The sequence below is a fragment of the Leuciscus leuciscus genome, assembly GCF_965113295.1.
Source record: "Leuciscus leuciscus genome assembly, chromosome: 23".
Lineage (NCBI taxonomy): Eukaryota > Metazoa > Chordata > Actinopteri > Cypriniformes > Leuciscidae > Leuciscus > Leuciscus leuciscus.
The window spans coordinates 18,532,035-18,559,551 of NC_138747.1; the positions used below are offsets into that span (position 1 = coordinate 18,532,035).

Below are 27,517 nucleotides of genomic sequence, written 5' to 3' on the forward strand. Positions count from 1 at the left end.
ACATGACTTAAGATCTGCTTTATCTTTTCTTCTTTTTGTGCTCAAGTCTTTCTCTGTTGTGAGGGCATTAGTCTGGTTGACTCTCATTTATGACTCACTGTATAAACAAACAGATCTCCACCCCACCTCTCTCTCTGCTGAATGAGCTGTCCTCAAAGAGCTCATGGGAGAGTTGATAACTGTAATTACTCATAAAAATGACTGAAATAGGCTGTTCTGTCCAGGCGAGCACCAGCTTTGACTCAGTGCTGGCCTGCTGCCACAAGGGAGATACAATTATTGTAACCTTGACTATTTAATATTTTCCATTAAGCTATTATTGTTTTATTTACCTGTACTTGTTTACAAGAATGAATTAGGGTGAATTGGGGTGCTTTTCTCAGAAGGCGAAGCACTGCTACTTCTGCGGAGTGATTTACTCCAACTCTGAGTGAACTCTGCTCCTCACCACGGGGCTTCTCAGGTGCTGCGAGCAAATCACTCCGCCCAAGTAGCAGTGCTTCGCCTTCTGAGAATATAGTTCCCAGTATGTATACGGTTAGAAGATGGCTGTGTCTCATGTGACCTTGTTATTTGTACACGCTGTGATTATACAAATCACAACATGTAAATAGGAAAATGTTTGCGTTATTTTGTCACTTTGGGAGCAGTATGCTAGCTGGAGCCGTTTACCTCCAGTCTTTGTGCTAAGCTAGGCTAGCGGTCAGACAGAGTTACGGCACGCACGGAGATGAAAAGGGTATGTATGGACTTATCCAACTCTGGGGGATGTTCCTTTATTAATGCCACTATTCTAGCTTAATCTGGTCTAGTTAGTCTAGTTTAATATGTTGAGCTATATGATTAATAGTTGATATCATGGTGATGTTATCTAGATAAGTGCCAAAAGATAGGTCATGAAATGGGTGTCAGGTAGAGAATTGTGTCTCCTTTACTATGTGAGTAACTTATGTGTGTATGCAAACAAAAACTACTAGCCTAACTAATATAAAGTTTTAAATTTTTCAGGTCTAATAGTAGTTAGCTATTCAGGTAAGAAATACTGAAATTGAATGAAGTATACATTAATCCTTATTAAAGCTACAAAAGTTATTCAGTCAAAAGCAGTGAGTGATTTTATCTTTTTCTAACGGTGTCAAATTCTCATTTTATTACGAGATCTGTCACATTCTCTTTTTGCCAGCAGTCAACTTTCTTGCTCGGTATAACAACTAACCTATGCCACTCCCACACCATACATACATGCATGAAAATGATGAGACACGCATGGGTGAGTGACTTGTGCGTAATTTCCCACAAAAACCATCCCGCCAGGTCTAAAATATAAACACTTATAATAGGCTTATAGTGAATAAGACAAAAACACGTTTAATGAATATAATTAGTTTTTTTGATGCCACTCCCTCGCCTCCTTGGGGGAATTAAAGGTCCCTGTTTAATGGGTAGGTAAGTTTTAAACAGAAAAGCCTTAAATCCCTTTTAATAATAGTTTTATATATACAGAAGTATGTTTTACTGTATGCTTACTATGTGTATAGCTTAGTTTTTTTTCTGGTGGCCCATGAGAACATTGCATTCTTATTGTAATATGTTTGCTCAAACTTTGATTCATCTCTTATGCTGTCGGCTTGATCTTTTTTGGTCTCCTGGATTGTTCTTTTTGTTTTCAAATCCATTTATTCGGTACAGTACCTCAGCACCTTAGAAAGTTTATTTTTTCTTATTTTTATTCCAAACACAACCACATTCTTACTTACCTCTATGGATATTTTTGGAAAAGGAAAAAAGATACAAAAGATCTATTACTGGCCTGAACAATCAACAACATAAGGCACCAATGAATGCCAGGAAATATGATGTGTTCCTCCCTCATCTCTGTTACCTCAGCGTTTTCAGGCTGCTTCTGTGTATCATAAAAAAAAAAAAAATGGTTTCTCATTATCTGAAGACATTTTCACTAATAGTTTTGTTGATTAATAACGATTGTTTTTGTTTTAACAGAATTAGTTAATAAACTGTGTTAATAAACTGTGTTGGGAAAAGATGATTTTAAAAGTAATGTTGCAATATTGCATTACTCATTAAAGAAATTATGTTACTTACTTTTTATTGAAAGTAATGCGTTATGTTACTATAGCATTTCCTTTTCTTATTTGGGCTGGGCTTGCTTATTTGTTTTTTAATGACAAAGAAAATCGATTTTAGGCAAATATAAAAGCCTTTTCACACCAAAAGTGAACTGAAAAAGCCTCAGGCTGAAGGAAATGAAAATTCGAGCCTGTACAGTGTGAGCGCAGCTCAAACAAACCTTTCAGATGTGCTACCATTCTGGATTGCAGAAGAATAGGAAGCAGGATAAGAAAATTCAACACTCTTATGCAATAAAAAAATACAGATGTTTATCTAAAGTCATTTTTGCTTGTATGGATGAATTGAATCATAGAAGGTTAGCAGCAAAGACATTGTAACGAGGAGTCAGTGTCGTGAGGATCCATATGCAGCTTTATTAAAACAGAATGCAAGTCTAACAGGCAGAGTTCAATCACGGGCTTCAAACACAATGTAGATAAGGCAGAATCAAAGTCAGAGTTCAGGCTGGAGATCAGGGCAGGCGGCAAACACACAGGATAATCAAATGACAAGGCAGATGGAATCAGAATAGGCAGGCGGCAAAGAATCAGAGTCCAGTAAACAGTCCAGGTCATACACGGGGAATCACACACGGAATAAACGCTCAGAAATGTTTGCATGGCAAGACAAGACTTCGCAATGAGGAAGCTGGGAGAACAGTTTAAATAGTATAGAGTCAATGGAAAACACCTGTGAGTCAATGGGAAACACCTGTGAGTGGAATCGGTCACAGGTACGGGGCATATGGGAAATGAAGTCCACAGAGTTAGTACTCAGGTGATGGTGACCTCTGGTGGTGAGCGGAGGGAGCCACAGAGGCTGAATTCGTGACAGAGCCCCTCCCCTGTGAGCGGCTCCTGACGCGAGGAGGCAAACGACGCCGGGGTCTTCCTCGAGGTCTTGGGGCAGGTTTGTCCGGGTGGTCTCTATGGAAATCAGTAGTGAGTGAAGGGTCTAGAACATCAACAGCATTGATCCAGGACCTCTCCTCTGGACCATATCCCTCCCAGTCCACGAGGTACTGGAGGAACCTGCCCCGACGACGAGAGTCCAGGATTTCGTGGACCCGGTAAGCCTCCTGGCCGTCGATGATGATGGGAGGAGCTCTCTGGTCACCAGCCTCATCTAGGACCTCCTCTCCACTCGGACCACCAGCGGGCTTGAGCAAGGAGACATGAAAAGTGGGTGAGATACGGTAATGGTTAGGTAAGGCTAATCTAAATGAAACTGGAGTGATTTGTCTAATGATTTTGAAAGGACCCACGTACCTGGGACTGAGCTTCTTGCAGGGTAACCGGAGCCGTATGTCACGGGTGGACAACCAAACCCATTGCCCTGGTTGGTAGTTGGGATTGGTTCGCCGATGACGATTGGCCTGTTCTCTGGTGCGATGAACTGCTCTTTGTAGATGGACATGAGCATTGTTCCACGTTTCCTCACTGCGTTGTAACCATGAGTTAATTGCAGGTAAGTCCGAGGGTTCTCCAGACCACGGAAACAATGGGGGTTGGAAACCTAGGATGCATTGGAAGGGGGTGAGACCTGTAGATGGCTTGCAGAGTGAATTTTGAGCATACTCGGCCCATAGCAAATAGCGACTCCAGTCGGACTGATGCTTCTGGCAATATGAGCGAAGGAAGCGGGTGAGTTCCTGATTTAATCTTTCCACTTGACCGTTGGCTTCAGGATGGTATCCGGAGGTTAGGCTGACATTAATGTTCAGTAGCTGACAGAAAGCGGACCAGACTCGGGAGGTGAACTGCGGACCCCGATCGGAGACTACATCCTCCGGTAGACCATAGAATCTAAATACATTATTGCAGAGAACTTCAGCAGTTTCCAGGGCAGTGGGGAGTTTGGGAAGAGGTATCAGTCTGCAGGCTTTAGAGAAGCGATCAATTACCGTGAGAATGGTAGTGTGGCCCTGAGAGAGTGGTAGGTCAGTCACGAAGTCAATGGCGATGTGTGACCATGGTCTTTGTGGGATGGGTAATGGATGAAGAAGGCCGGCAGGTAATTGACGCGGAGATTTGGAGGTATTGCAGACGGTGCAATTCTGAATGAATGTGATGGTGTCCGATCGTATAGAAGACCACCAGAACTTATTGTTGAGGAGTTGCACTGTAGCCGTTATACCTGGATGACCGGAACTAGGGTTATTGTGTACCATTTGCATAACTCTCTGTCTTAGGGCCTGTGGAACGTACGTGAGGTTTGGTGGGGTCTCGGCCGGTGGTGGCTCGGTGACCTGGGCTTCTGCGATTTCGGTTAGTATGTCCCACTGAACAGGTGCGAGAATGATAGTGGATGGGATGATGGGTTCTTGATCTGGCGATAGGAGGTCCGACTCATGAAGTCGAGAGAGAGCATCCGCCTTAGTATTTTGAGAGCCTGGACGATAAGTAACTTTGAAATCGAACCTGGTGAAAAAGAGTGACCATCTGGCTTGTCGATGGTTGAGTCGTTTGGCTGATTTCAGATACTCTAGGTTACGATGATCAGTGAGAACAGTGAACGGATGTTTAGCCCCCTCCAGCCAGTGACGCCACTCCTCGAATGCTGCCTTCATTGCGAGAAGTTCGCGGTTGCCAACGTCATAATTCTGTTCGGTGGAGTTCAATTTACGGGAGAAGAACGCACAGGGGAAAAGTTTGGGAGGTTCACCCTGGCGTTGTGAAAGCACTGCCCCAATGCCTGTGCTGGAAGCATCTACTTCCACTACGAATTCACGTTCGGGATCGGGATGGTGCAGGATGGGAGCGGTTGTGAATTTCTCTCTTAGTGAACGGAACGCTGCTATAGCTGCTGAAGACCAGGTTAGACGTTGGATTCCCTTTTTGATCATGGATGTCATAGGGGCAGCGATACTGCTGAAGTTACGGATGAACCGCCGATAGAAATTGGCAAATCCTAAGAAGCGTTGTAGTTCCTTGAGAGTGGTTGGTTGGGACCAGTGAAATACCGCCTGTACCTTCCTCTCGTCCATGGCAACCCCTCCAGAGCTAATCACATACCCGAGAAAGGAGATGGTTTCCTGGTGGAACTCGCACTTCTCTGCCTTGGCGTACAGTTGGTGTTGAATGAGACGTTTCAGGACTGCTCTGACGTGTTTAACATGCTCCTCATAAGTTTCGGAGTAAATCAGGATGTCATCAATGTAAACAATTACCCCTTGGTTCAGCATGTCTCTGAAAACATCATTGATGAAAGCCTGAAACACGGAAGGACTATTGGACAGGCCGAATGGCATAACAAGATATTCGTAGTGCCCCGTCGTGGTGGAGAATGCAGTCTTCCACTCGTCCCCTTCACGAATGCGAATGAGATTATAGGCACAACGAAGGTCCAGTTTGGTGAAATATCTTGCTCGTCTGAGTTGTTCGAGAGCAGCCGGGACGAGTGGTAGAGGATAACGGAACTTGGTCGTGATGTCGTTGAGAGATCGATAGTCGATACAGGGACGAAGACCTCCATCTTTCTTCTTGACAAAGAAGAAGCCTGCTGATGCGGGTGACGAGGAGGGACGGATGAAACCTTTGGCGAGTTCCTCCTGAATGTAGGATTTCATAGCTTCTGCTTCGGGTTGTGACAGTGGAAAGATTCTGCCCTTGGGAGGTTGTGATCCTGGGAGGAGATCTATGGCACAATCACTGGCTCGGTGAGGAGGTAAGTGTGATGCTTTTTCCTTGCTGAACGCTTCGGCTAGATCCTGATAGACACTAGGCAGTGAATCTGTTAAAGAAGTCTCGCTCCTCTTCTTGACAGGCATGTTGTGAAGACAGTTGTGAAGACAGAACTCTGACCATTGAGTGATTTGTTTCTTAGTCCATGAGATAGAGGGGTTGTGCAGCTCCAGCCAAGGAAGACCGAGGATGATGGGATTTTGTGGTGATTGAAAGACAAACAGACGGATGGTTTCAGTGTGGAGGACTCCGGTGCTCAACTGCAGATCTTCAGTGGTGAACTTGATACAACCGGAGCCCAGAGGTCGGCCATCTAGCGCTGCAACTGCCAAGTGAGAGTCATAGGGAACAAGGGGAATATTATTATTATTTGCGAAAGACATATCGATGAAGTTTCCTGCAGCCCCAGAGTCAATCAATGCCACTGTCTCAATGATTCTCCCATTTATCTCCAGAGTGACTGCAATCTCTAAACTAGTAGTGGATTTGGGAATTGAACTCACCACCGTGGGACTGCGGGGTGGACGAGTAGGACAGGTTGCTCTTAGATGTCCCGGTAATCCGCAGTACAAACATAAGCTCTGTCGAATGCGTCTCTCTCTCTCCTCCTCGCTGATGCGTGTTAAGCCAATTTGCATGGGTTCTACGTCTGAATTAACTGTTGAAAGTGTCATGGAAGAAGTGGGCAGGCGGTTGGTGCGACGAGATCGAAGGAGATTGTCGATCTTGATGGACAGCTCGATGAATTGCTCCAGTGATTTTCCCTCGTCGCGACAGGCAAGTTCAGACTGTAACTCCATAGACAAGCCTTTACGGTAGTGTAGCTTGAGAGGATCATCTGGCCACCCCGTCTGAGCTGCGAGAGTGCGAAATGATAGAGCATAATCCGCCGCCGAACCCCTTCCCTGCCGGAGAGATAGCAATTGCTCACCCGCTTCCTTTCCTCCAACGGAGTGCTCAAACACCTCTTTAAAGCGTTGAATGAAAGCTCTATATGAGGGGAAGGTTGATCTATCCTCACTCCATACTGCAGTAGCCCAATCCAACGCTCTCCCCGTGAGAAGCGAACACACAAATGCGATGCGATTCTCATCTGCAGGGTACAACATGGGTTGTTGATTGACAAACATAGAACATTGAAGTAAGAATCCCTTACATCTGTCTGGAGATCCATCAAATTTTTCTGGGAAGGCGAGACGAGGGCTGGTGGTATTGGGAATAGCATGTGCCTGAGGTGGAGTGGGGGGTGGAGCAGGATCGCTGGGTACTTGGAGACGAAGTGTTTGTAATGCCTTTACCAGTTCCTCAGTAAGCGAGGTTAATCGGTTGAGCTGCTCCTGGTGTGTGGCCAGGACCGATGCTTGAGCCGTGACCTCGGTGGTGAAGTGGTAGAATGCTGCTGGATCGAGCGGCGGCGAAGTCTTCTGTAACGAGGAGTCAGTGTCGTGAGGATCCATATGCAGCTTTATTAAAACAGAATGCAAGTCTAACAGGCAGAGTTCAATCACGGGCTTCAAACACAATGTAGATAAGGCAGAATCAAAGTCAGAGTTCAGGCTGGAGATCAGGGCAGGCGGCAAACACACAGGATAATCAAATGACAAGGCAGATGGAATCAGAATAGGCAGGCGGCAAAGAATCAGAGTCCAGTAAACAGTCCAGGTCATACACGGGGAATCACACACGGAATAAACGCTCAGAAATGTTTGCATGGCAAGACAAGACTTCGCAATGAGGAAGCTGGGAGAACAGTTTAAATAGTATGGAGTCAATGGAAAACACCTGTGAGTCAATGGGAAACACCTGTGAGTGGAATCGGTCACAGGTACGGGGCATATGGGAAATGAAGTCCACAGAGTTAGTACTCAGGTGATGGTGACCTCTGGTGGTGAGCGGAGGGAGCCACAGAGGCTGAATTCGTGACAGACATTGGTTAATAAAGCTAGATTAAATAATATTATTGCAGGTTTGCATAATATTCTAAGTTTGCATTTCACTGTTTTTATTCATTTTGAGGAATACTGAATCTGTTTTTTGTGGAAGTGAGATGATGAGTAAATGTCTGCTGTGACGGCATACAGTTTTAATGTTTCAATAATTGCTGAAGCTTTTATCACGGTATGTGATATAATCACGATATTGAAATAAGTTGCAAAAAAATGTGTTGTCATACTAACAGGTTTAATAACTTTTAATAAAGCTGTATACACAAAAAATGTATAAAGTAAACAAATGTTTCAAACAGATTAAAGTGCAAAAAAATTATAAAAAACAATAGGTAACACTTTAATAAGGTCTCATTAGTTAACGTTAATGCATTAAAGGGATAGTTCACCCAAAAATTTAAATGATCCCCATGATTTACTTATCCTCAAGCCAGGCTTGTGCACAATTCAGAATTGAATTGAGAATGACTCCTTAATTCCAATTCAATTCTTGAATTTGAATTGAATTTGAATTGATGTCAAAAACAGGATCTAGAAATACAATTCGAATTTGAATTAAAGGAAGCAGAATTGCAATTCAATAAAAATTCTAAGAAATTCATATACATATTTTAAGTGAAGTGTTTAACAATGAAGCTTTACAGTATGTGTCAGATATGATTGCATTATAAATGATATTAGTTTGAACTACTTGTACAGATTACATTAAAAGGATATGTTTTCCCCCAGCAATGAATGTTAAAAGCTCTAATCACAGAACAAATAATTAAGTTTGATTTATTGTAATTGTAATTTTGTGGAACATGATGGAACATGACTCCATTTCCCAGAATGCTTTACTTTAACCAAGTATTTAAAATGGTTGCTAAACAATTTGAGGTGGACATTTGTTTGAAAGCACAATTTGATGGGCAACACTGGACTTTTTAAGTTTCAGAAGTCCCTTACAACTTCACTCTGCACCTGTTGAAAAAAACATTTGAGGAGCTATTGAGAATTAGATGCAACAGTGTTGCTCAGTAATTTTTTGCATTGGAATAAATGATAACTGCATTTACAACAACTTTGTGTTTGTGTAATTACTTTGAAATGAAAATTACATTGGAACAAAACTAAATAAACAACACTGAGGGGGTAATTTATTTCAAGAATTTGATCAATATCTATTTTAGAACAAAATGTATGCAGGGTTGAGGAGTAAATAGTTACGTGAAATGAAATTTCTGTAATTAAATTACAAAATTAATGTAATTGTATTTAGTTGTATTACTGAGGTAAAATGTTTAATTCAATTAGTTACTTATCAACTTAAAACAAAATTGCTTTGCATTGATAAAGTTATCCAAACCACATTTATAATGGGTAATAACAGTAAGCAATAACATTTCCAAAGTAACCTTCCTAACACTGAATGCATGCGAGACTCAACACATTCTTTCTGTTGTGTGACTGTGTGGAATTTCTTTGAATTGCCATGAATTTAATTCCACTTCCTGTCATTCCAATTCAAATTCAACGTCCTGTGGGGCGGAGTAAATTCAAATTCATGAATTGAATGGAGGCCAATTCTGAAATTCTGAATTTTGCACAAGCCTGCCTCAAGCCATCCTAGGTGTATATTTACATTTGGCAGACGCTTTTATCCAAAGCGACTTACATTGCATTATCCTATACATTTATAGGCATGTGCAATCCCCTGGGATCGAACCCACAACCTTGCGTAGTTAACACAATGCTCTTACCACCGAGCTACAGGAAAGCTCATGTATATGACATCCTGTATATGACATTCTTCTTTCAGACGAATACAATCAGAGTTTCGTTTCGAGTTACGCATCGTTTAACGGCAAAAGTAAGGCACTTTACCTTGACGCACAGCGAAATGACAAACGTGCAAACACAGAGGATCGTCAAGTGTTACTCTTTTGGCGTAAGTCGACTTGCATTGGCCATCTGCCAGAAGCTAGTTATTTTAGTTGATAAAGTTTTAAATATGGATATTTTTCTTACACGATCGCTTCACTTCAGAAGGCCTTTATTAACCCCCCAGAGCTGTGTGGAGCACTTTTATCATGGATGGATGCACTTTGATTGACTTTAAAAAATATACAGCCATTCACTGCCACTATAAAGCTTGGAAGAGTCAGGACATTTTTTAATATAACTGAAAGAAGAATGTCATATACACCTAGGATGACTTGAGGGTGAGTAAATCATGGGCTAATTTTCATTTTTGGGTAAACGATCCCTTTAACACATTAACAATGAGCAATAGCTACATTTGTTACAGAACTTATTATTCTTTGTTAACGTTAGTTTAAGAAATACGACTGTTAGTTCATGTTAGCTCAGGTCCATTAAATAATAGGCTACAGTTACAACTTTTGATTTTCAGAATGTGTTGTTAAATGTTGAAATTAATAAATGCTTTAGAAGTATTTTTCATCGTCAGTTTATGTTAACTAATGAATTAATGTTAAATAATGGAGCCTTATTGTAAAGTGTGACCTAACATAAATGCTATACTGAAAAATCACTTTGACATGCAAAATGATCTGGCACATAAACCTACTATAGGAACATCGTCATGTAGGCCACTTCCAGTCACAGAAAGCCATATGATGGGAGCTCTTTGAAAAAAATAACTCCTGAGATAGTTGGGGTGACTCAACTTACCCACTTGCTCATCTTACATTGCTTTACTACAGTGTACATTTTCAGATACCTCCCTCCATCACCTCACTGTGTAACACCCTCAATACTTGTGCGAGCATCACCTGAATGAATAACAGTCATGAAGTGAATGTTAACACCCATGTTGTCCTCAGAAACCATGGCTTGAACTTGCCCATGTAATCATCTCCCATTCATGCACTAATGCCATGACAACAAGCTAAAGTGTAAACATTTGCTAGTGAATGTTTTTCTAGGTGTGTACTTCCTGATGTCCCTCTATCTATCTCTGTCCTATATGCAACCTCATATTGTTTCGTTCAGGATTTATCAGATTCCATGGCTTTACAGGTTTCTATCATAAGTCAAATTTCATCAGGGATGTCTGGCATGCAGACAGATACTATGTACTTTTCTCACGATGTCAAACATCTGATGACTTTTTCCTATAACCATGTTTTCACCTGTTGTGAAAGGTGTGACTAATAATGAGAGTGTGACATGAAAAGACAAAGGAAGGTCTTGTTCTCTAGCTGGCAGCATTGTGCATGTGCTTTGAGTAAATCTTCAGGGTTTTTTTTCTTTCTTTTTTTTGAGAAAGACTTTCTATAGATATGTACTGTTGGCTGACAAACTAGGATGTCCCTGGGGGACAGACAGTTGCCTTGTGTCTATCTGTTTTGGCTGCAGTTATTAAAAGGATATCCAAAAATTAAAATTGACGTACCCTCAAGTTGTTCCAAACCTGTATGAGTTTCTTTCTTCTGTTGAACACAAAAGAAACATTTTAATGGAATGTTGGTAACCAGACGGAACACTTGGTTTGGCGCGTAGTTGCACTTGGTTTGGCGCTGCAAGGGAGATCAGCTGCCCTTCCTGTCTCCCTTTAACACTGTCTTAGGCGTTTTACATTACATACATTGCAGTTTATTATAGTGTTTATTGTAACTGTGACCTTATTCCTGTAAATGGTTGCTTAAGGGCATGCATTTGATTTCACCAAGTATAACATTTAACCAAATTCCAATTAACCAATGATTTAAGGGACAAGTTTACAAGTTTGTCAAGTTTATTCACCACTGATTTCACTAATATTTCCCATTGATTTTAGGGATCATTTATGGGTAGGATTAGGTTTAGCCTAGGATATGGTTACATTATCGGACTGGAATGTTTTTCCAGGATCAACAAAATATGTTGACCCAGGAACGCGTCTAACTCAGCAAAGTCAGGACATGCGTCTGGAAAAGTCAGGACTGTTCCATGTGCATGTGTAGTAATTTAATGAGAATCAGAAAGAGCTTTATTGCCTAGTATGTTGAAACAAACAAGTAATTTGTCTTGGTGACATGGAGCTTCCAGTGCAGAAGAAAGTACAGACAAAGTGCAGACATACTTAAGAATTAGGCAATACAAAAAAAAAAAAAAAAAAAAAAAGGAACTGCTCTGGTGCTCAGTGCTCTGTAGTGCCGGCCAGTCCGTTGTAGTCTCCTGATGTCTGATTTGCTGGCTTTAGATGAACACAGGACAGATTCAGTGATGGCCGAGTAGAACTGTGTCAGCATCTCCTGTGGCAGGTTGAATTTCCTCTGCTGCCGATGGAAGTTCAACCTCTGCTGTGCCTTTTTCACTATGAGTCTACAGTATGTGAGTGTCCCACTTCAGGTCCTGAGAGATGCTGGTGTCCAGGAACCTGAATGACTCCACTGCTCCCACATGATGGTGAGTGTGGGAGTGCTGAGGGGTTTCTCCTGAAGTCCACTATCGTCTCCGCTGTTTTGAGCGTTTTCATTAAAGGTTGTTACGACTGCACCAGACAGCCAGCTGTTCAACCTCCAGTTTGTAAGCAGACTCGTCACCGCATTGGATGAGGCCGATGACTGCGATGTCATCTGAAAATTTCAGGAACTTGACAGAGGGGTCTTTTGCAGTGCAGTCGTTCATGTACAGGGAGAAGAGAAGTGGAGAGAGAACGCAACCCTGGGGAGCACCAGAGCTGATAGTGAGGGTCCTGGATGTGAGTTTCCCCAGTCTCACAAGCTGCTGCCTGTCTATGCAGGAAACTGTCCGACAGATTGGGGTTGGCATGAAGAACTGGGTCAGTTTGGCTGAGAGAAGATCAGGCATGATGATACTGAAGGCCGAACTGAAGTGCACAAATAAGACGCTTGCATAATGTTGCAGGATGCAGTGCAGTCTCAATTTGAGTGTATCATCCACAGACCTGTTTGCTCTGTAAGCAAACTGAAGGGGATCCAGCAGGGGTCCAGTGATGTCCTTTAGGTGGGCCAACACCAGTCTCTCAAATGAGAGCGACAGGTCTGTAGTCATTAAGTCCAGTGATTTTTGTTAACTAACATGAATAACTACAGTTGCACTTGAACTGGGGCCTTTCCTTATTTAATTGTGAGTAAAACCAGCAGCTGCTGCCATTATGAAGGACACTGTAAACCTTTAGGGTGCATGTCACTCTATATAAAATATCACAGAATGTCAGATTAAAGACAAACCAGTCCATGGACCTCTGGTAGTTGTGTTTCAAAATTGTAAGCTTGTAGCTGGTCAACAACCTGCAATATTTCAGCAACCAACTTGACCACCAGAAGCCGATTAAACCAGCTGATGTGAATGGTTTTTTGATCCGTCTAGATACTATAGTAATTTGGACCCAATGGGTCAATGTTTTGCTGCTTAGCATGTTACATTTAGCCCTATCTGGTAGACACATAACCACTGTACCATCTGAACCTAAAAAACATCTTTCTTCATTGATGGCAATTTCACTCCCCCCCGTATTCCTGGCTGTAAAAGAATGAGCCAAGAGTGAGGAGTCGGGGTGGTGGAGGGATGCTGAAAAACTGTCAAGGAATGTTAGGTGAGTTGACAGAGTGAATATATATATGCTTCTTCTCATGCTAATAGGGTAGACTTGGATTGTAGATTGGATTGATTATTTGAATGTGCTCCTCCCGAACTTTGTTTATAAAACATCATGTACACTGACAACAATGGAAAATGGATTTTCAATGGTTCAATTTAACCTGCTTCAAAAGACAAAATGAATGACTGTCACATAGCATCACCTGGTGGCTAAACACCTCATGGCATCAGGCACACCCATACACACGGCCACTGCAACTCAGCGCCTCTGATTCACAAACATTTTACACATTCTGAATTTATATTACAAGCACCTTTTTTCTGTCCTCAGACTTGAGATTGATTTTCAGTTCCATTCACTTGTTTGTTTCTCATTATTTATGTCTGAGTAGTTGTTTGATCGAAGTTTAGAGGAAGCGTTTTTTAAATCCAAGCACGCCCATTGAGTTGCACCCACCTTAAATCCAACAATGAATCACTGCGACACCTCAAGTTCACACTGGTCTATGATCAATGTCTGTTCACACTGAAATGTGTCATGTTTTTTTTTCTGTTGACACCTATTTAATGGAATAGTTCACCTAAAAATTATTCTGTCATCCTTTACTCAAACCAATATGAGAAATGCTGATGAATGAAACCCCCCTTTTTCATATTTTTGATATTTTTCATATCATGTTGTAGATCAAGACAACGGTTTTTCTTGGTAAGCTCACTGAAAGACTTGTTTAAAGAGGACTTATGCTTTTTTACATTTTCAACTTTCTTTAATGTGTAATGTTGCTGTTTGGCCTATAAAAAGGTCTGCAAAGTTACAAAGCACAAAGTCCCTCCAAAGGGAGTTATTCTCTATATCAGTAAGCACATAACAATTTTCCTCATTTAAATAATTCCCACCCTAGACATACACAAAAAAAAGCGGAGGCCTGTTTGAGTTGCGTTAGTAGTGTTGTCGCCATGTCCCAGATACTCTGAAACAGTGTTAATGGTAAGGGGCTTGACACGGCCCGAAACATTAAACTAAACAGAGTGTTACTGACAGACTGGGAATTAGGTGCTTCAACAATGAACCCACGTTCGTGATATGTGAAAAATTGTGTGTTTTTGAACATTCAAGCATGAAAACCTCTTAGACCCCAAAACACATTAGACACATAATATGGCCTCTTTAATAAGATCTTACCAGAAAAAGTTGTGGAATTTTAAACAGTTTTTATATTTAAAATGCCGTGTGTTTTAAATATATTTTATTTTATTTATGGGACTGTAAAAGTTAGTTTGTTCTACGTTTCTTTCTTTTCTTTCTGAAGTCATAGTTTTGTATGATGAACTCCTGTTCACATCCATAGTTTCAGGGCTGACATGCATGAAATCAGGTGGCCAGTGCCAACATTCCTCCTTTTTTTCCACAGAAGAAAAGTCATAGAAGTTTGGAATGACATGAGGGTGACATTTTTTTTCTTTTTAATAGCTAACAATGTCCTTACAAAATCATGGCCTTACAGAGCATAACCCTGAAGCTGAAATGTTGCTTTGAAAATTAAAATGTTCTTCAAAACATGTCAAAATCACAGTGTCTAGCACAGATTATGTCATAAGATACTCCACCTCTTTTAAGTGTAGATATCTTTACAGTCATCTAAATCTTATCTCTTTATGCTGTCGTAGGAATGTACCTGGGCCCTCGTAACATAAGATACGTCAAGATGAGAAGACATATATCTGGTAAAGCAGCATTCTGAAGTATAACTGAAGTATAATTTTTTTTTTTATTAAATTTTTTTTATTAAAAGGGAAGTTTTCTTTTTTTTTTCTTTTTTTTTTTTTAAACTGTTTTATATATTTATGATGTATTATATTGCATGTGCTTTTTTAGCATGTAAGCTGAATGGTAACAAAATACATTACATTTATATGGTACATAAATAATAATATTCACATTTGTCTAATAGAGAAAGAAAAGAAGATAAAAAAGAAGATTTTTTTTTTTTTTTTTTTACTTTATAATAGTACAGAAGTAGATTAGAGTAAACCAACAGGTTCAGATGATGACAAGTTGTTATCAGTTTGAACGTCATGAACTTCTGGTGTGAAACCAAACCACACATTCCACACACCCTCCCCATAAAAAGAAACACACATGCTTATTTACCTTTTGAGGTAAACAACATACTAGTGTTGGCCCACACAGTCAGATGTTCAGATGTTCAGATGTTTATGTCGTTTAAGAGACTGGTGTTGGCCCAGTATTAAGGCTGAGTGGATTATTGGTGCCCCCTGTCCAACCACTAAAATCTTTATACCTCCAGAGTGAGAAAAAGGACTAAGAAAATCCCTTTGGTCCCCACATTTTTCTCTTTGAACTGTTGTCCTCTGGCCAGCGCTACAGAGCACTGAGCACCAGAACAGCTTCTTCCCTCAAGCTATATTCAGTCGGAACGATTAATACTCTTAATTGGTCATTATCTCTCATAATTGGCCCCCTTTTTTAATTTTTTTATAAAACATATTTCAGAATTTTACATCTGTAATATAACTTCTCAAACTTTACACTTGTAAATAACAGTCTGTACAGTCTTATACGTATTAGATATATTTATTTATTTCTATTACTGTACTGGATTATATTTAAATTAAAATAATAATATTAATGCGTTTAATTGCCTAATTTGTATGTCTGCTCTATGTCTGTACTTTCTTCTGCGCTGGAAGCTCCAAGACAAAATCCTTGTGGGTGTAACATACTTTCTGTTTTTACATAAAGTTTGTCATTTTATGAAGATAATAAAATCTTGATTCCATAAAATTTGGCATTGGGAACCAAAAACATGCTTTTACTTGATACATCCACACCACTAGGTGCCAGTAAGTCCAAGACGAACACCATATCTGCCAGTGTAAAAAAAAATGGTGCATAAATCCTGCCGAAATATGTGTAAAAATTAACCATTTTAATTTTTAATGTTTTTTAGTGTTAAGAGGAAAGGTGTTTATTCAACTCGACAATGAGCACAATTATTAATAAATATTATACACTATTCTTATTATGCTTGTCATTTCAAAGTGCTCATAAATATTTAAATACAGTGTGTGTAAAATTTGCCTCTCATAATTTTGTATTGCCCCTCCAGTTCTATCATTGTATTCCCTACAACTGGGTGTGTTTATTTTAGATACGCATTTGGTTTTCAGAGGAAATGTTATGATCAGAATCCTTGATCATTCCGTCCAGGACAGGAAATGTCACATTTTGACTTTAAACAGCACAAAAAATGTTGATGCTCAGGTTCTAGAGGGCAATGCACATACTCACCTGTTCATTGGAAATGAATATCCTCTCCCCTCCCCCGTCCTGGGCAAGTATTTAAAGATTTCTTTGAATCTGACAATCTGAAGTCAGGGCCCAGCATTTGCTTTTGTGTCTTGTCCTCCACTTCTACATTTGAGACCTTGTCTAGGACAGAACTATGTCTTTCCCCTCTAATTCCAGAACCATCAGTGTTTATGGAGGTGCCGGTGGTCGAGGAACCCGGATATCCTCGTCCCCCGCTGGGTTTCTTTACTCTTCTCCAAGGAGCTTCAACCTGGGTGATGCTTTAGACTCGTCCGCTGACGAGAAGGCCACCATGCAGAATTTGAATAACCGCCTGGCCTCTTACCTAGAGAAGGTGCGCTCACTGGAAGCGGCCAACGCTGATCTGGAACGCAACATCAGTGAATGGTATGACAGTCGCACTGATGTCACATTCGACCACTCCAGTTTCCAGGACACCATCAAGGACCTGAGAAACGAGGTGAGTGGAGTGGAGTGGGGATCTCAGGGTCAGAGTGGATCACCTGACATGCTATTTGAGACATGATATTAGTGATATAATATACAATAATAAATATTAAGAACTCAAACTTAAAAAATGTCTGAATTTTAAGTTGAAGTAGGCCTATTCAAATTGCTAAACCAAATTTAAATACATGTACTGCATTAGATTAACCTGGGTAGGGTCATATCACTTGCATATTCTTGCTCTATTGTTAGTTTAACTGCTTCTATTGTTCTCATTTGTAAGTCACTTTGGATAAAAGCGTCTGCTAAATGAATAAATGTAAATGTAAACCTAAAACTGAAATAAAAATAAATTAAAGCTAAATAGGAACCTAAAAAAAAAATATATAGATAACATTATTACAATTACTAAAACGTTCATTATTAACACTAATTGACAAGTCAGGGTTGGGGTTAGGGTTAGGGTTAGGGTTAGGGTTGTGGGTGTGATGGGATCTAGACCAGTGTTTCTCAACTGGTAGGTCGCACGCAAGTTTTAAGTGGTCACGGGGTGAACAGTCAAAGAAACAAACAACAAACTTAATTCTATGTTTACTGATGCGAAACTTTTATTTTGAAAGACGTGCGTAAAAGCAAAATCATGGAATGCAACGTTATGTTAGAGTAAAAATGAGGGTAACATGGGGTCAGATCCACAATACGATGACGACTCCATTATGGATGACACAAAATCTCATCTCAGCACTTTTGATGAATGGCTACGCTTTTTATAATTTGTAGGGGATTTGTGGAGTATAAGTTATACTTTTTCAAACTCCCTCCTCCAACCCCAACTCCACCCAACCGAACCTTTAATCAATCTGACTTGTTATTTTGTTTTTCCGTTTGCAAGCATTTTCTATCATGTATTGTATTTCCACAACTCATGTAATTGAGAATTGTAATTATGTATGCATATACTGTTCTGTACCCCAGGGGGGTTTGACTTGCTGCTCTCAGTTTTGCCCAGAACAGAACCGTACCGCCAACACTAACTGTATGCTATAATTGTAATACATTTATATACTTGGCGAAGTGGTCCTGCTGAAACAGATTGAACACGTTTTGTTGTCAGATTTGGCTTTTGTTCCACATTCTGTGGTTGTAGTGAATTCCACAGATACCAAAAACTAGTTTTAAAAATAAAATGACTCCAGGTGCCAGACTGTTTATTGTGCAATTAGTCTGTTTTTTTCTTCTCATTTGGAATTTAGTGTTCTGGGGGCGTATTTTCTGCAACCTTCTTAAAAGACTGACATCTTTGACACCTAGGCTACTATTTGTGTAATCATCTGTATAATACCTTTTTTTTTTTTAAATGGCAGATTCAATCAATTTCCGTAGACAATGCCTCAATCGTCCTGGCTGTGGACAATTCCAAACTGGCTGCTGAAGACTTCAAAATAAAGTGAGAAACTAAATTGACATCTTGCGAATGATTGATTTAATTGGTAATTTATTGGCTTTTAATTTTGTGAACCATCGCCTCAGGTATGAGAATGAGCTCGCTATGAGAAGGGCCATGGAAGCTGACATTGACAATCTGAGGAAAATTCTGGATGAGTTTAGCTTGAGTCGGTCGGATCTGGAGATGCAGATTGAGTCTCTGAATGAGGAGCTCATCATACTGAAGAGAAACCATGAGGAGGTACAATTGGGTTATGCCTGTTCTGCCTCTTATTTTTGTAAAAAATCTTATTTCGTTTAATTAAAATGGACAAAACACAGTCGATTGGTGTTCCACTCCATAGTGTTTTATTATATTCTAAAACAGCATATTCTAGCTTGTAAACAGCAATGATATATCCATGACAGGATTTCTATTCAGGGCTTTGCCCATTAGACTGGCCATTCAGATATTCCACCCACAAATTGATTAATGTTTTACACAAAGCTGTTATATAAGCCCAACATTTCCACTGAACTGTATACAGTAAATATCACCATGGTGGTTATGTGGTATGGGGGTGTGATTAAGACCAAATAAAGCATAGCTTGCAAGCTAACCGGTTAGCCTGCATACGGCTAGCTGATTAGCCTGCTAGCTTAGCATATACAAGTTACACTACTTCACCACCATGATTTATCCTAATTAAAACTATAGCCTAGCTACCAGTGCTACAAATTAATGACTATTTTTATATCTAGAAGAAGATATTGCATAAGGTGATGTGTTTTGAACTGCTGCCAATACTGCACAGCATCTGTCTTTGAAAATTAATGATTTTCAGTAGCGTTGTTGCTGCAAATCATGGTCAGTGTATACACCCCATAGACAACATACTCAGTTTCAGCAGGGGGACCATCCCTAAGACCATTGTGCTGCTCTGTGCCAAGATTTGTAAGTCATTATGGAAACATATAAGGATTCTGTTACATATACGGGTTCATTTCTGAAAGGCCCATTTAATTCAAAAGTAAAGACATGGATCTTCTCTCAGTGTGAGATTCCACCACTCCTCACATTCCAACCTTCCCACAAACAGACGGGCACACACCCTGGTACACACTGACTGAACACAGGGCAGCTAAAACCTGTGGAAGGGCTGGAACTGATATCCAAATATAAGATTACCTCATATTGAAAAGTGACACACACACTTCAAATACCATATACAGTAAATATATATAAAAAGTGATACGTTTCCAGGAAGTTTCTCATGTTCAGCCATGCTGCTTTTTTATCACAAATACAGTAAATTGTAAAATTATTTTATTTCTATTTTATTTTATTTTATTTTATTCCCTGTAATGACAAAGATGAATTTTTAGAAGATATGTTTATTTTTGTACTCAAGAAACCTTTATTATTATTATCATCACAGTTGAAAATGGTTGTGCTGCTTGTGGAAACCATGATAGGCTATAGTGGGGTTTTTTAAAGGATTTTTTTTAATATATATAAACATAAAATTGAAAGAACAGCGTTTATTTTAAATAGAAGTATTTTTGTAAAATTACAAAAAATGTATTTGTTGTCATTGATTTTACATTGAAATCATAGTGATCCCAAAATGTCATGTACATGTTTTCTAAACTTAACGTAGATGGAAAGAAAGTCTGTTTAAAGTATTTTATTTCGATATCGTTTAGGCACAAGGCACATTCTGAAAATGAGAGGTTAGGTTGCTTTAGCTACGCGTAATCATTCATTTTAGAGAAAGCAGTTTCCACACCAAAACACACAGGGTCATTTAAGAGTGTTCCTTCCTTCCTTCCTTCAATTTTTCTTTTTTCCTCTAGTTCTTCTGCTGCCAGCTCTGCTGGGGATTTTCCGTCCCATTACATCATTTTAAACTAAACAGTAATATCACTAGGCCTCTTCTTGGGTCTACAAAAGGTCATCATTCATGTATAAACACAACTAGGCGCACACATAAACCTAAAAAACTCTTTTAAAACATCCTAACTGGTAAAATTATTTTGTAATAAACAGAATCAACAAGGGAAAACTACACTTTCTCTTGAAATCGTTCAGACATGTTTGGGATTAAAAGACTAGGCTTATCCCACCACTCCCACTTCTTTTTTATTCCCATTAAATCTATTAATTAATTAATACCATGTCTGCATCATAATAAAATCCATCTCTGTCTCTGTGCCAGATCACATACTGTTTGATATGTGTTTTCACAGGAGATGTCCCAGGCTGGTGTCGAGGTTGGAGTTCAGGTGAACGTTTGTGTGGATGCAGCGCCCTCTATGGACCTGAACCAGGCCATCGACGAGATCAGACTACACTATGAGACCATGACTGAGAAAAACCGTCAGGAGCTGGAGTCCTGGTATGAAAGCAAGGTGAAGTTAAAACCACAAATGCATTTGTTCTTGAGTAAATTCATTATTATGATTCATTCTTATTTTGGGGGAATTGTACCGTGCTTGATTACTATAAAAACTGAATACTTGCACTTTTACTCAACTACAATTCCAAGGAAATAATCTTATTTGGTATGCATTCAAATTACAATGTAGATTACATATTTAGCAGGTCATAATGACTTTAAATGACTTCTTATTAGGAAAAAGGGCATCATTTTAATCCTTTAAATACTTTTTAAATTTTGACACAATACCCATGTCTGAAAATAACTGATTTAAATTTTGATTGCATTGCTCATCTGTGATTAAAAGGATAGTTCACCCAAAAAAGAATTATTATTTGTTCTTCTATGAAAGAAGAAATTCTTTCTTCTGCTGAACCCAAAATAAGTTATTTTGAAGAATATGGGTAACCAAACAGTTGATGGGCCCCAATGACTTCCATAGTATGGAAAAAAATACTATGGAAGTCAATAGGGCCCATCAACTGTTTGAATACCGACATTATTCAAAATATCTTCTTTTGTGTTCAGCAAAAGAAAAAGAATTCACACAGGTTTGGAACAACTTGATGGTGAGTAAATGATGACAGAATTTTCATTTTTGGGTGAACTATACCATTAAAATAATAAAATATGATTTCATAGTGGGATGCTAGGATACGTGCAATGTCATAGTTGTTGATTTTGTTGGTGTTGGTGTTAACTACAGATCACCACAGTGCAAGAGGATGTGGTCACTAATAATGAAGAGCTTCAGAACAGCAGAACAGAGCTGACGGAGTTGACAAGCTCCTTCCAAAGATTACAGATAGAACTGCAGACCCAGCAGAGCACGGTAAACATGCACACCCTTACAAACACATTCATTTTTATAGCAAAAAATTGAGTTGTAGTTTAAAGTGAAGAAGCACTGCAGAAAAAGTCTGTGGCAACATGTCTAGGCAGAACATGTGTGCCAGGCTGTATTTTTTTTTTTTTTTTTTTCTGTCCATGAGCTCCAGCCTCTCCCCCTCTAGTTCACCAACCAGCACTCTGCCAGCTTTAAGACTTTAAAAGCAGTCAGGGGAAAATGTCCTGTAATTTCCTTTGCTTACACATTTAAGAACAAAAGATAGACTGTTTAAATAGAAGATAGCGTCTCAAAAGTGTGGGTTATTAGCACTGTTTATATATAATTCTGCCTGTAAAAAATTATATGATCAATAAGTTATGAAAACATATTATGTTTTTACATTGCTTTAACTCATCAAAATCAGTCAAGCAATTTTCAACCTTTTTTTATGTTATACAAGATTCAACAATTTTTTTTTAAGTCAGTTCAAAGTAATTTAAGTTGAAATGACTTAAACATCCAAGTTGATTGTACTTAATTTAAGGCAGCAACTTCTTTTTTACCGTGAATGCACCCAATAACATCAATCACTGTGTGTGCACAGCAAAATAAATATAATTAAATAATTTATAAATATATTATGCATAATATTATATAAAATACAAATATAGAATATAATATTGGCTAATATAATATAATAATAAAATACAACATAATATAATATAATTTAATATAACATAATATATCAAATATATTATGTATTTAATGGTATTATATATTTAATTATTTATATATAAATGTATATATGAATATCCACAGAGGTCAGCTCTTGTCGGGGAACTGGAGGGCACACAGGCCCGTTACGGGGACCAGTTGGCTAGGCTTCAGGTCACTGTCACAGGCCTGGAGGACCAGCTTAGTCAATTTCATGCTAATATTGGCAACAACAAACAAGACTACGAAACGCTGCTGGATGTAAAGAGCAGACTGATGCTTGAGATCGCTGAGTACAAGAGACTGCTGGATGGAGATGAAAGGTGCTGCTCGTGGAATTCATTTATTATTTTATTAACTTAATTTTGATATCTTGTGATTTAGTGCATGGACTGATTTAGAAGTTAGAAAGCTTTAATGACACCAGCTCTCTCTCTCTCTCTCTCTCTCTCTCTCTCTCTCTCTCTCTCTCTCTCTCTCTCTCTCTCTCTCTCTCTCTTGTTTTTACAGAGAGTCCCACAGTAAGTGACTATTTTACATACATTTTTTTTTATATATAAATGTATTGCATCACTATGAAGCTTTGTAGTGCACTGCTAATTGACTATCTCTCATTGTCTGTTTTTAGAAGTTGTCACCAAAATGACCACAGTGGTGGAAACTGTTGTGAATGGGAAGGTTGTGGAGAGCACAGAGACCGTGGATATTAATGAGAAAAATGACTAATCTGCTCAAAAACACATTGATTTCAACTGACGACGTCACATGTCTTATAATGCCTTACTGTAATGCACAATTACACAATTAATGAAGAATTTGGAAGTTTACCTTAGATTGTGAACATGATTATATGAACGTAATTTATTTTTTTCCTGTGCAAACTCTTTCAGCTCTTTGTTTCCCAGTGTTAAATGACAATCAAATATGCCTGATGTACTGCAAGCATCCACAAATCTCAAAATGTATCATAATCTTTTCAGAAATAAAATAGGGATCAAGAAACAATAATTTCATATTGACTTAAAACAGTAAAGAGATTTAACATGAGACAAATCACAGTCGTGTTTCTGCTCCATCAATGATTTTATTCTTAACAATAGTGCAGCACAAGGCCTGAAGACTGGTGTGACAGGTGTAGATGGGCAGTCTTTGATGGTATTTGGTGTTTATGTTGTACTAGATGACACCACTTTCCCATCAACAATGTCTTCAACAATGGTCTTCACCATGACTGTTTTGGTAGAGCTGCTGCTGCTGCTGCTTCCTCCTCCTCCTCCTCCTCCACTGAAACTAGAAATGGTGGCAAAGAGAGAAAATGTTGATGCATGTTCCTCAGAAATAATAAAAACCCAATGACAAACACACACTCATTTTACAGTATCACTATCAATCTTCCGCCACCTCCTACCTGCTTGCTTCTCCATCCATCAGTCTCCTATACTCAGCGATTTCCATCTCCAGCCGGGCCTTGATGTCCAACAGCATTATGTAATCCTGAGACTGTCTGTCTGTGTCAGCTCTGAGACGAACAATCTGCTCCTCCAAACTTGTTACGTGAGCCTGCAGTTGAGTCAGCTGCATGGAGTACCGAGATTCTGTGTCCCTAAGAGTTGCCTCAAGAGACCCTTTCTGTAAAATAAGAGTGGAGGTGCTGAGTATTTATTAGTGTAGAGTGGAATATGTATGTTTGGTAAAAAATGGTAGACGTTCAACCAGGCTGCTGAAAAACTGTTTTAACCAGCAAAAGAAGGAATTGACATTATTTTCAGGTCTCCCTGAATGGTCAGGATTATCTGATTTGCAGGTTTCAGAGGGGTTTTGGGCACTTGTCAACCTGGCTGCCTACTAAACAAACAGAACACTATCTTGGCCAGGCTGAGAGACCAGTTCACCCAATGTTGCTTAAACCAGCTAAGACCTGCTTAGAATGGTTTAAAATGTTTATTTCAGCAGCCATTACCATATTGCTATAGATGTATCCCAACAAACTCGCACACACTTACTTTACTGAGTTCAGATTGTAACTCGATCTCAAGGCCCTGAAGGGTGCGTCGAAGCTCTGTGATTTCAGATTTGGACATTTGTAGGGTCTCTGTATTGGCCTCAACCTCCTTAATCACCGTCTCTGACTGCACATAAATAACATTCAGAGTTTAATCAAGCATCTCTAAAGAATAAAACTTGGTTGTTCTAGTTCAGGAAACACAGATTTATTTGCTCTTTTCTACCTTGGTTTTGAACCAGGACTCTAGTTCACGTCGGTTTTTGGCAGCGACACCCTCGTACTGCTCACGGATCTCAGCCATCACACGGCTCAGATCTTCCTGAGGAGCCGCGTCCACCTCCACGTTCACTGAACCAGTCATTTGAGTGCGCATGGCTGCCAGTTCCTACAAAGAGAAGAAGAATTCAAGATGATTTATATATATGGCCCCTGAGGCACATTCCTCAGATTTACAGTGCTTCTCAGCCCCACATTTGACTGCCTTCTTAGTTCATCTCATGGCAAGGTCAAAGGAGCATGTCTGTTTTGGCAGATCAAAAGATTGATTTGGACAGGTTTTTCAGTGGTTTACCTCCTCATGGTTCTTCTTGAGGAAGATAATTTCCTCCTTTAAGCCCTCAATCTGCATCTCCAGGTCAGATCTTGACAATGTCAGCTCATCCAGGAGTCTCTTCAACCCAGCAATATCTGCTTCCACAGACTGACGCATGCCCAACTCATTCTCATACCTGAATGGGTCAAACCAGAGAAGATTATTAGCAACTTTTCACCAAAATAAGAGAAAAAGAAGTTTCATAAACTGTAGGCTTGGATTTACTTTGTCTTGAAGTCGTCAGCAGCTAATTTTGCATTATCAATGCCAAGGTAGACTCCTCCATTGACACGAGTGGCATCTTGGATCTGTCAGAGACAAGAGAGGATTCAAACAATGAGGTTTTTGCAAATGCACTGCACATTTAGCTTCCAAATAGACACAAAATGCAAATACTGTCTGAAACACCCATGTAATTGTGCACTTTTATGCTAAATTTTTGGGAAGCAACCGTGACATACACATCTGTACAATGCACCCGAATGGCTTTGTTTCATGTTGACATGCGGAAAACTAATGAGGACATGACCACACCCATCATCCTGCAGCTATGAAATAATGCATTTCTTGTGCAAGAGATGTTGTAAAGTTTTACAGTAGCAGTACCTTATCCTGCAGGTCGCTGATTGTGGCGTAGTAGGCAGAGTAATCTCTTGCAGAAGGCGAGGTTTTGTTCTCCAGAAACTGTCTGATCTTCAGTTCGAGATCTGCATTGGCCTTCTCCAAAGAGCGCACCTTCTCCAGGTAAGATCCCAAACGGTCGTTCAGGTTCTGCATGGTTGCTTTTTCATTGACGGTCACGTCCATATCGCCCCCTCCAGCGCCACCACCAAAGCCACCACCAAAGCCAAAGCCTGCTCCACCACCAGCACCACCACCAAAGCCATAACCTGCTCCACCACCACCGCCACCACCAGCTGAAAAGGTGCTTGACGCAGAGGAGATGCGGACACCTTGGCCTCCTGAACCCCCATACATGCTCCCAGCACGCATGGCACCTACGCGGCCACCGCCTCCGAAACCCATTGATGAAGACTGAGACATGCGTCCTAGAGATGCACCCCTCATGGAGCCTCCACCGAAGCCCCCTCCAGAAGACACAAAACTACGGCTGCTGAAGGACGTCATTGCTGGGGAGCGGAGGAGAGAGTCTTTTTGCTGGAAGGAGAGGGAATGTGGTTCACAGAAGAGGCTGATTGATTTTTATATGTTTGTGAGATGAGGTAAGGGGTGGGTGGAGGTAGAGATGGAGGAGGGGGTGAGGGGACAACATGAACTCAAAACTTCACTCTCCGCCCAGCACATGCCCTGAGGCAGAGGATCTGGCAGGTGAAATGACATGCATTGTTGGAATGATCTCTGAGAGCCCAGGGATGTGTGCAAAAGACAAGACATATGCACATCTTATCTCAAAATATGCATGCCTATATAACTTGACAATGTTTTCACAGGACGTGATTGTTTTGATGTGAGGGATGAGATTTTCCCATGCATGTCTGCATAGTATCTCATGTTACAGCCATACAGTCTGTGTTACAGGCTTCATAACATGTGTGCTGACAGGATGACCTGCGCCTGCCAGCGGGGTTTCCAAGACAACAGAGTGCTGGATGTGATAAACACTTATAAACAGCAAGCTAAAAGCACACAGTGAAATGGTCTCTTGCACGTGGAATGCTGCCAGCTTCCCCAGAACAGACCTCCCTTTGTCTTTTTAAACATGAACAGAACAAAAAACAAAAATAGAGAGAGAGAGAGAGAGAAACATTTTCCAAAGTGAACTTTTAAATTACTCAAGAGGCATCTGGAGACGTGCTAGCGTGGTACAGCTCGTCTTGCGTAACAGTATTTTTCTGAGAGCTTTAAAAATGAGTCAGATATCCTCCACTCCAGAAGGCTTTACTTTTATTTCAGGGAAATTCTTGTATGCATAAGAAACTTTCAATTGAGGGCTGAAGCTTTGCTTTGGAAAGCATGACCATAAAATTCAACTAATTCAGTTCTATCTTCAGTTAATGAAGCATCATTAAAAAGGCTGCCGCATGAAGGAGTAGTACATCGAGTAATTGCTAGTTTGAATGCATTTACAAAGGTTACATTGTACTTGGGTATAGCTGTCATTACACAATCAAATGAAAACAATGCAGCAAGGATAACTGAACACGGATCTAGTGTATGTATCAAGTAATTCATCAATTTTAAGTGAATGTGCCTGCGGTTATAAGGTGATGAATGATGTGAATTTCATTAGATACTGAAAGGCAAGATAAATCTGATCCATCTGTTGGTTCCAAACAAGCTCTTACCTGCTTTCCTGCAAGCTCTGCTTTATTCAGATCACAAATTCAAAAAAATTGGATTAAACGATCACCTTGTTACTGCAAGACCGCTAGCTTTTTGATTTAAAGGACACATTTA

At 39.9% G+C, this 27,517-nt stretch overlaps 2 protein-coding genes across 2 annotated transcripts; one reads left to right on the plus strand and one right to left on the minus strand.

The window, feature by feature from the left end:
• Positions 1-16,694: 16,694 nt before the first annotated feature.
• krt98 (keratin 98) lies at positions 16,695-23,560 on the plus strand. Its single transcript, XM_082156282.1, has 8 exons — positions 16,695-17,106; positions 18,458-18,540; positions 18,624-18,780; positions 20,769-20,930; positions 21,666-21,791; positions 22,608-22,825; positions 23,013-23,023; positions 23,131-23,560. Exons 1-8 carry the CDS (start codon positions 16,780-16,782, stop codon positions 23,226-23,228), a joined length of 1,182 nt encoding a protein of 393 aa, XP_082012408.1. The 5' UTR covers positions 16,695-16,779; the 3' UTR covers positions 23,229-23,560.
• A 6-nt stretch (positions 23,561-23,566) lies between these two features.
• Positions 23,567-26,288, minus strand: krt15 (keratin 15). The gene is made up of 7 exons (XM_082156273.1): positions 25,706-26,288; positions 25,325-25,407; positions 25,079-25,235; positions 24,731-24,892; positions 24,506-24,631; positions 23,911-24,131; positions 23,567-23,792 (listed from the first exon to the last, which is right to left on the minus strand). Exons 1-7 carry the CDS (start codon positions 26,225-26,227, stop codon positions 23,669-23,671), a joined length of 1,395 nt encoding a protein of 464 aa, XP_082012399.1. The 5' UTR covers positions 26,228-26,288; the 3' UTR covers positions 23,567-23,668.
• Positions 26,289-27,517: the final 1,229 nt, after the last annotated feature.